Source organism: Lactuca serriola, chromosome 6 (assembly GCF_051521515.1).
Source record: "Lactuca serriola cultivar US96UC23 chromosome 6, Lser_US96UC23_V15, whole genome shotgun sequence".
Lineage (NCBI taxonomy): Eukaryota > Viridiplantae > Streptophyta > Magnoliopsida > Asterales > Asteraceae > Lactuca > Lactuca serriola.
Genome location: NC_136413.1, coordinates 39,525,635 through 39,536,331, shown reverse-complemented (window position 1 = coordinate 39,536,331; position 10,697 = coordinate 39,525,635). Strand labels below are relative to the sequence as shown.

Below are 10,697 nucleotides of genomic sequence, written 5' to 3'. Positions count from 1 at the left end.
TCTCAAACTTACACACCTTTGCTTAGACAGCTCACATGTGTGTCTAAACTAATTCAAAACTTATATTACTAAGTCCCAAAATGTTCAGACTAATTGCCAAATCTCACAATTCAAACTATGAAGAGGGATGCCGTAATCATAATCGAATTTGAGAATGAAATTTACATAATCGCTATCTCCTTAAAATATCTCTTAGTGAAAACGTTTCCTCACAATCATTTTCATGAAGGGGAGAAACCTTATGACACTTAGATTTTATGGTGCCTGTGTTCCTATCCATGTGAATTTGAACCATAATCATAAGATAATGTTTGTGACAAATCCAAACTCTTATGGACAGAACTTGTTCATTCTTAATTTCTTGCCATCAAGGGTCCCACCATTGCTTCCAAGTTATTTAGCAGCTCACCTATGCTAGTTAATGTACTTTCATTGAACAAGGTGTTTGACCTTATACATTCATTTGAGAACTCGTAGAACTCATATACATAAGTAACTTTACTGGAATGGCATAGAAATAAAATTTTGTCAACACGATAGGTTATAAACCTTAAGTCATGTGCTAGTGTTTTATAGATTTACTTCTTGATTTGTTCTTGAAACTTTTCAAGACCTTTAGACTCCCACTGACCTCTTGACATATTAGATTTTCTTGTCAAGAAAACATTTGTTGGTAAACAAATATCCAAGAGTTAGTGTGTGTCTATATCAAGACAAAACCTATAGGCAATTTGGTACTAGTTGGTATGTGTCTTGATCAAGATATCATAACTTTCCAAAATGTGAAAGTGTAAGAACATTCCTACTTAAGATTATGTCACTCAAGTCACAATCTTGGAGTATGACTCTAAGACTTGATTTTGGAACGAAGTACGATACATCTTATTGACTTAACCATTTCTCCATTCCTCTTCTTAGCCAAACCAGTGCACTAAGGTATCCTTAGAGGATAAATTGTAATATCGTTCTTACGATTACCAAGATGATCACAAAACATGATACAAAAGTACTCTCCCTTCTTCTTAGATTGGAGAAACTTTTTATCTTTCTGCCTTCATTGATTCTACTTATTTGTTCTGCCATTCATTGAAACTTTTCAATGATTCAGAAATACACTTAATCTTGTAAGTATAACCACATTTACTAGATCTTTAGTAAATCATGACGAATAATGTTATTATTATTTATGGTGGACTTGACTAGTGCACAACATTGTGTACTAGTTCCTTTAGTCCTTCACTTGACTCACATACTTATGTGAACAATGAATTAGTCTTAATTACTTAAGTACCAAGATTTCCATACATCATACAATACAAGTTGTATGAATCCAAGTTTCTGTCCAATTGAACTTGGGCGTTGTGAATCTTTCCTTACTTAGAAAGTTATGACACTACCATAAATAACATAACTAAGAATCACATCCATTTCAACATTGCTAATAATAGAAATACACAAACATCAATTTTTCATACATGTCATTGCAAGGATAAATAAATAAGACAAAATCAAAATTTATTTCATTGCGGAAAAATTTGTCCTTACAACGTAACTCAATTGAAAAACTATGCTATTACATTTCTTAGCAATCTATCCTAACTCTAAAGGAGCAGCTTAAAATCCGATCTTTGAATCCATGCGATAAAAATCCATTTCTTCGCAATCAGACTCAACTCACTTCTTCCTTTAAGCTCCCTTTCTTTTCTTCGATTCTACAAAACATCAAAAATGTAATCTTATCACATAGTGTATGAAGAATAAAAATAGGAACTTATAGAGTTAGTTAATAGATTTTACCTGAAGCAGAGTCATACGTCTTGACTCTCCCATCTCTTAGATCTCTCAGGTAGACAGGACAGCTTCGTCTCCAATGCCTCTTATCTTGGCAATAAAAGCAAATTGACTCTTTTGGAACAGCATACGAAACTACTTCAAACTTTTCCTTTCTCTTATGATCAAACTTTTCAACCATGGCATGCTTCTCGTTTCCATTGCCTATGTCCATAGAGGTTTGGAAGGCATATCCACCAAACAACTTTGCTTCTCCAGTGCGCCAAATCGTTGTTGATTCAACAGCAACAAGCAAATAGGCAAGATCGATGAGGGTCACGTCGTGGTCTATCATATAGTATTCTCTTACGAACTCACAATATGAGTCAGGAAGCGTCTGAAGAACCCAGTCAACAGCCAACTTCTCACAGACAACGACTCCCAACATTCTTAACCTATCAATGTGTGACTTCATCTATAAGACGTGTGCACACACTGAATTTCCTTCTTCATGTTTACTTGCCAAAAAGGGCTTGAGTGAGCTTGAACTTTTAAAGCCTTTGAACTTGTGGGTTAGGGAAAACAATAGGAGGAGGTGGAGGAAGTGGAGCATAATCCCGTGTTCCTTGATCGAATCGTGGAATATCATCTTCATGTGGAAAGCTTGTTCCACGGGATTTGGGAAAACTATAGTTGTCATACTTTGACATCTACAAAATGGGAGAAAATTCAAGTTACTTGATTGATTGAGTCCTTAATAAAACACCTAAATGAGATATTAAGGCTAGGACCCAACACAATACTCTACAACTTGGGAGAGGGATATTGTAACCAAAATTGCAGAACATTTAAAGGTAAGTGAATGACGATTCACTAATTTTCCACCATGAAAAACGAAAAAGAGATTAAGTTTTAAATGTATTGAAAACTCCTAGATCCTTTGAGATTCATTGAACTTTTCAATGGCATGTTTAAATCTCGATATGCCCCTCGATTTGTGACTGGGATACCGAGGATCACAAAACAGGGTGTGAATAATCATGCAAACTTACATGGTGCCCCCAATTTTACAGTCTTCTATTTGATGTGTCCGTTAACCACACACGCTCCACCGAACTATGACAAACATCGAGTCACCCTTTGCTACATTTGCTTAGAACCCATTTAGTGTGACGGTTAACCACACACGCTCCAATAACGTCTTAGCAAGGGTACAAAGTGTAATTTCATGGAATCGCATCAATTCACTTTTGCCTAAGGTAACTAAGATTGGGAATTTTGTAACAACATTTAGTTACTTTATGATTCATTATACTTTTAATGGAAAAGATTTGCCCTATCCTACCCGTTCAGCTAACGACCCTCTACTAGTCAAGAGTGCGGTAGGTAAGAGTGGATACCCAATGACGATCATTTTACAGGCCACTTCCTTAAACACCCGTTATAGACCGGTTCATGAATGAGGCATACTAACGGTAAGACTGACATTTAAGTTATACATATATAATATTAGACTTTTAATTTTATATAGTATAAGGGTGTATTTTACACTTTTAAAATACTATGTGGTCTAATTTAACAAATTACACTTTTAATTTACATGTAAACCATATCATTACGGATTTATTAACTCTCTCTTAATTATACACTTAATTAATTTAATAAAACCAAAAGGGTGCAATTTGAATTTTTTCAAAAATTAGGGTTTTAGAATTTAACATTTTAAAATTAAACTTTTAATTAAAATTTAAATTCCAAAACTTGATGGCAAGTTTTGAAACATTTCAAATCATAAGGGTTTAGAATTTAAATATTTCAAAATTAAACTTTTTAATCAAAAATTTAAATTCTAAAACTTGAGCGTAAGTTTTGAAACTTTTCAAAACTATCAAGATCAAATTACAAATAATTAAAATTTATCAAATAATTGGTAATTATCTAAATTTGACCTAATTCAATTTCTTACTAGATAATTCAAAACAAAATTACAAATAATAATTATTTATCTTATAAAACAAGTAATTATCTTAATTTTGACAATCATCTTCTATTTTAGCAAGGATAATCACCAAATATGGATAAAATTCAGATTTTATTAATAAAAAACGTTTATGGTAATTATCTCATAGCCAAAACAGCAAGAATCCTGAAATATCCTCTGTCTGACCCTTAGACTCGCCGAGTCACTACCTGGACTCGCCGAGTTGGGCTGACTTGCCGAGTCCAGATACTGACTTGCCGAGTCGGGTCGGGCAGAGGCCAGAAACTCGATTTACAGCAGATAAACAAGCATTGCATCACATACAACAGAAACCAATCATGGCTCTGATACCACTGATGGGTTTGAGCCAAAAGAACATCCTATGTGCTCATGCAAACCCTAATGCTTGGATCTAGGTTTCTTTATTGTACATGTAATTCACCAAGACTCAAGAACCCTAATCTAGCATATGCATTTCGAAATTATCACATAAGAGCAGATCTAGATGATTACGTCTTCTTCAATGGCTTGAATCTTCTTGTCTTTGGAGCTTAGAGTCACAAGTGTCACTCGTCTAATGGCTTACAAACACCACAAGCAAGAGAATGACTTATGAGAAGGAGGAGGAGCACCAAAAACGTCCTAGGGTTCTTCCAAGAGAGGTCACCGTGTTTTTGGGGCCATAGGGGTCTTTATATAGTGAGGCTATTAGGGTTTTCAACTAGGAAACCCTAATTTGACTGCTTAGGCCCTAAGCAGCCCATGGACTCCCTTTAGAACACCCCTTGGACGATTTCTTTATGGGCTTCCCATAGAATTCATCCAACCTATGTTCCAAGGTGATCCATAGCCCAATTGCAATTATCTTATAATTACAATTCTAGTCCCCTAAGTTTAATTAATGTCTCTTAGTCACAAAACTAACTATCAATTAATTCTTTACTAATATTAATTAAACAATATGATTTCTCCTTTAATATAATATTCATATAATATATTAATAAATCATAATTAATCCTCTTTCTCCATAAATCATCATATCAAGTTGCTTTGGTGAAGGCAACCCAAAAGGACCATGCACAACCGGGTCAAGTACATACCAAATATAGTTACGGGCTTAGACACTAATCCAACATGTTGTACGCCCAACGTAGAGGGTTGTACGCCCATCGTACTCTCTGGGTGTTGACTTTTGAGCTTTTGGTCAATCTGTGGACCTTTGGCCAAGGAGGGGCCAAATGGTCTTTTCACCCTCCTGAGATTTTGTAGAGAGACTCGATCCAGCATTTTGAGGTTATTAGTATTAATTATTAATTAGATTTGAATGTGACATAATTAGGTGGAGTGTAGACCGGCAGTTCGGGTGCGAGATTGATTGCTTTCCAGCGAGAGGTGAGTCTTCTCACTCTACCTACCAGTGTGGTAACTTTTGTATGACTAGAAGGTCTTATTCATGTTATGGACCGAAGGGTCTTAATTGTATTACTGACCGAAGGGTCTTATCTGTTTATGTGTTATTATGCATTCTGTCTTTGTGACTTATGTTATTATATTATTTTGTGTATCTGTTGAGCTATGACCGGAGGGTCCATACCGAGAAATGAGACCGGAGGGTCTTCACTGAGATATATGACCAGAGGGTCCTTATCAAGGTTTAGCCACGAAAGGCTAATTATTTGTGTATATGGTATTTTGGGGAACTCACTAAGCTTTGTCCTTACAATGTTGATCAAATGTGTTTAAGATAAATCACAAGATCGCTAGAAGACACTAGCATGATTGTGCACACTAGCTGGATGAGTAGGGTTTATGTGGATTCTGGGATACTTGACTTTGTTTCATGATATTTTGTATTTGACAATTACATTTTGACATAGGTTGATGCTATGAACTATCTTTTGAGAAATTTAAAAATGAAAAAAAAATTGTTTGAAAATTTGAACCGTTACATTTTGTTCGTTAAGGGAAGACATTTCCGTCATTTCACTATTACAGGGACCGTTTATGAGTTTTTTTTATTTAAAAAAAATAAAAAAGAAAAAAATATTTTAATATACAATGGATCTCTCTCTCTCTCTCTCTCTCTCTCTCTCCCTCTCTCTCTCTCTCTCCCCTACATGCTTCCATCCTTGTACATGCTTTCTCCTATCGATTGAACGAACTGAATGTTTGGGATGAGATAGTTTCGAATATATTCACTGAAAACTTTTTCAATCTTTCCCATCCCATAACTGCATAACACAATGAAAACTTTTTCCATCCTCTAAACCCATTCAATTTTTAATTTTAAAATAAATACAAACTAATTGAAATCATATAGAATTAATTAACAAAAACAGTAAAAACATACAAAACTAATTAAAAACATACAAAACACAATATTATATAAGTTTTACAACATGAGAGAGAGAGAGAGAGAGAGAGAGAGAGAGAGAGAGAGAGAGAGAGAGAGAGAGAGAGAGAGAGAGAGAGAGAACATATTGCTTTTGGAGTTGTACCATCTTCGACTTGGAATCAGGATCCCAACAATACCATCAATATCTCAACTTGTGATGATCAACCTGCAAACCATACCGTCCGCCCTTATAGATAAACAAGGTGGACATAGATTATCCACTTAAATTTAAAGGCTACATAAAATAAAATAAAAGTTTATATATAATTGTTTTCTTTTTTTTTTTTTTTAATTTTTTAGCAATGCAACTCTACTTTTACTTTCAATTGATCTCTATTTGTACGAGTGGTGTTTATGATGTAAGGACTTTGGTGTATCTTCAAGTTATATAAAATAAAAATAAATATGTATTTAAACGGGTTTACAAATTAGAAATATGTAAATATCAATCTTAGTCCAAGTTATTCAATTAATGATCTATTTGATCAAATATCTTAAGAATCTAGTATCCAACACACTAATAATTCGATTGACCTGACCAATTGGATCATTTTTAATATAAATGGTGAAAAACCCTTTTCGGATGACATTCGAGTAATTCAACTTTTTTGGAGGATCAGTTTTGCAATAATCTTGAAGACCAAGGGTATAATAGTGAGATAATATATACTGAAAAACCATTATCCGTTCAGAAAGATAAACCCCCTTCTCTTATGGCCTCAGAGCCAGAGAAAACCCAACTCTCTTCCCCGGAAAAATTCTCTGTTTGATTGTTTTTCTTCATTACCATCACTTGTCCGAAGTTTCAATCCAATAGATACATTGATGCAGATTAATGGAGGCAGCAGCCAGCAAAATGCTTTCATCATCATCCTTATCTTTGCCCCCAAGAACCCAGCTCAAGCAATCTCCTCCTCCTCCTTCAGGTGATAACTAAATTCTAACTATCACCTCCTTTTCTGTTCTTGAACTGTAATTTTTGTTCTATGCGTATCTTTTGTATCCATATTCTTCATGTTTGAGTGTACAAGCAATTGGGTATACTCGTATCTTGCTTCTTTGTTGTATTAACAATGAGGAAATGCGAACTTTTGTGTTGGTCCACCAAGTGTTCGACGTTTTGCCTCTTTGAATATGGAAATTGTTGTGATTACCATTTTCGTAGTTGTTACCCGCTGTGTTTTCTTTACCTTTTATAGAAAGTAAGAATTAACAAATAAATACACTCATCTTGAGAATTCTGAGTCTAAAATGAAGGTCCCCTTCCTAATACTATAAAAAATGCTATTGCAGCTTTAAAGTTTTGTGAGCCTTCAGCTCCTGCACATTCTTCTATGCTAGCAACTACTTTAGCCCAACATTTCCCTACTTCTGTCCTAATTCAAGAACAACGTCGTGAAAGCAAGCCATTATTGCAGACAATAAAAGACGAAAAAACCAGTCAAATAGGAGCTGATTCTTCAACACATGAAGTCGACCCTACAAGCTCTGATGAATACCTTAAAGAATTCCAATGCCAATTGCTACAGTGGCCTGGTTTATGGTACATGTAAGACCAACAAAACCATCAAACATATTCATTATAACATATTTGATGATGTATCATATGATGTATGATGTATCCCTAATGTGATTTTACAGGTTACCATCTTCACATACAAGAGAAAAACCACTCTCCCCTTTGACTACTACACAACCAGTTCCAAATGGATCAAAAAAACTCATGGATGTTGAAATGCAACAAGTACTTGATCTTGCTAAAAAAGCTCTTTCAGCTTCCAAAGAAGCAGCTTCATTAGCTGATGATGGTGAATCATTAGGTGTTGATCTTGATAACTCCATCACTTCAAGGTCCGTGTTTTCTTTTCTTTTTCAGACTTCTTCCTATTACCCATTTGTCTTATGATTTTAGATATTCTTGTTGTTGTTATTATGTTTTGTGGACACGTTTTCCAAATTTTAATGTGTGGTGGTTCTTCAGCTTAGGATCTAGACATCAAACCGAGCTTCAAACCAAAAAAGTCAAATTTGTAAAGTCAACACGCCACCAAGAAAGACAATCTAAAAGAAGAAAGGGGACAAAGTCAAATGTTGTTATTCGTGAGACTAAAAACTCAACAAAACCAGAGCTTGAGAAGAAAACATCATATAAAGATTCTAATTTACACGATCCCCTTAGAATGTTCTTAGCACGACCTGTAACAAGAGAACTTTTGACTTCAAAAGAAGAACTTCAACTCATTGTCCATATAAAGGTTAGTTAATTTAATCAACATAGTTGTCAACCTCTGAATGATGAAAAATGACCATTTTACCCTTGTGAATTTCAGGCTGGAATGAGATTAGAAGAAGCAAGGAGTAGGTTTCATGATCAGTTTAATCGGGAACCAACATTAGTTGAATGGGCTGAAGCTGCTAATCTTAGTTCCCATGAGTTGAAAAGTCAACTTCATCTTGGGAATAGTAGCAGGGAGAAGTTAATATGTGCAAATTTAAGGATGGTTGTTTATATAGCAAAGCAGTATAGAGGACGTGGACTCGACCTTCAAGACCTACTTCAGGTCAAACTTGGTCAAAATCTAATTTTTTTATATTTCATGTAATTTGTGGTTTAATGGAGTTGACCCATGGTTGACTTTTTTTTTTTCAGGAGGGGAGTATGGGACTCATGAGAAGTGTCCAAAAGTTTAAGCCTCAAGCTGGTTGTAGATTTGCTACTTATGCTTATTGGTGGATAAGACAGTCTATCAGACGAGCCATATTTCAAAATTCTAAGCTCATTCGTTTGCCGGTATGCATTTTTTTTTTTTTTGTGATTCCATTTCATCATAGACAGTGTGCTTATGATGGAATGGAATCAGAAAGGAATGGAATGAACAGGGTAATGGAATGTGAGGGTTTTTTCGGGAAAAAATAAAAAAGGCGAGGTTTTTTCGGAAACAGTTGGAGGGTTGAGTGTTTTTTTGGAAAAAAAGACAAAGTTTAGGGTTTTTTCGGAAAAATGAAAAATGCAGGGTCTTTTTAGGGAAAAAAATAAAGTTGAGGTTTAATCCGGGAAAAAACAAGAAATATAAGGTTTTTTCTAAGATTAACCCTAACTGTAATAACATAAAGGTATATTACTAGTTTTTCTTTTTTCATAGAGTAAATTACTGAAATCATCCCTATGGTTCGTTCAAAATTGCATGTTTAGTCCCTAACTTTTTTTTGCACTCCAGATCGTCCCTATGGTTTGACTTTGTTGTGTTTTTCTTCCCTATGGTTTGGTCAAAATTGCACGTTTGGTCCCTAACTTTATGTAAGGGACGAAAAACGCAGCAAATCAAACCACAGGGACGATCCGAGTGCAAAAAAAAAAGTTAGGGACCAAACCTGCAATTTTGACCAAACCATAGGAACGATTTTAGTAATCTACTCTTTTTCATATAAACATATGTGATTTTGTTTGTAATATACTAAATGTCTATATGTATTTCAACTAGTCAAAAAAGTTTATTCATCACTTACAATTTTTTCTTTTTTACAAAATATAAAAGACTAATAAAAATTAAATACCATGAAATCTCAAAAAAGAATTATAATAAAAAAAAACATATACTTTTTATTTAATCTCACCTAATCATATATAATCCTACAGGAAGGTGTATACAATCTTTTGTACAAGGTTAGTGAAGCAAAGAGAGTATGCATCCGTGAAGGCAATCATGATCCATCACAAAAGCAAATAGCAGAACAAGCTGGAATGACACTTGAAAAGCTCCAAAAATTACGCTCTGTACAAAAGATAACTCTCTCATTGCAAAAACCAATCTATCCAAACGACACCACTACATACGAGGTCCTTATCTAAAAAGTCAAACCTCTTTCATTTGACCAAACCATATGTCTCTTATCAACAATTCTCATATATACATATATAATGTTTGTTGTAAAAAATGACAGGAAATCACTCCTGACACCACAATCGATAGCCCAGACACAAGTGTATCAAAGCAAGTTATGAGAAACCATATCTCAAATCTTCTAAGTGTTCTTAATCCAAAGGAAAGGAAAGTAATCAGACTCAGGTATGGAATTGGAGGTGAAGTTAGGAAATCGTTAGCGGATATTGGAATCATTTTAGGGGTGTCTAAGGAACGGATTCGACAATTGGAAAGCCGATCGTTGTTCAAGTTGAAGCAGTATTCTGAAAGCCAGGGTTTGGATGCGTATAAAGATTTGCTTATTTGATGTTTGAAGAGGGGATGACTTTGTTTTGTAAGGTTTTTGTATTCGAATGCAAGTTTTTCGGATGGGTTAGGGAGAAATGGAAAGCCTTAAGCATGGTGCAACTGTTCTTTGCATAGTGTACAAGTATTTGGAATAGAAATGAACCTAGCTTTTTGAATGTATGTTGTCGAACTTTTCATGCTTCGGTGTAACGAAAAGTTGGCTTCAGTTGAAGGAAAAAACACTTCCTTTTGGAAAATATAATGTTTTGTTAGTTGTGTTTAAAGGTTGGAGTACTTTCACATGTTGTAATTATAGATTGTTGTTCAAAAAAATATTCGT

The 10,697-nt window shown here is 34.6% G+C and overlaps 1 protein-coding gene across 1 annotated transcript; it reads left to right on the top strand.

Moving 5' to 3' along the window:
- The first annotated feature begins 6,827 nt into the window (after window positions 1-6,827).
- SIGF (RNApolymerase sigma-subunit F) lies at window positions 6,828-10,641 on the top strand. Its single transcript, XM_079005843.1, has 8 exons — window positions 6,828-7,072; window positions 7,440-7,695; window positions 7,788-7,997; window positions 8,128-8,401; window positions 8,477-8,707; window positions 8,797-8,937; window positions 9,784-9,984; window positions 10,089-10,641. Exons 1-8 carry the CDS (start codon window positions 6,982-6,984, stop codon window positions 10,374-10,376), a joined length of 1,692 nt encoding a protein of 563 aa, XP_078861969.1. The 5' UTR covers window positions 6,828-6,981; the 3' UTR covers window positions 10,377-10,641.
- The last annotated feature ends 56 nt before the right edge of the window (window positions 10,642-10,697 follow it).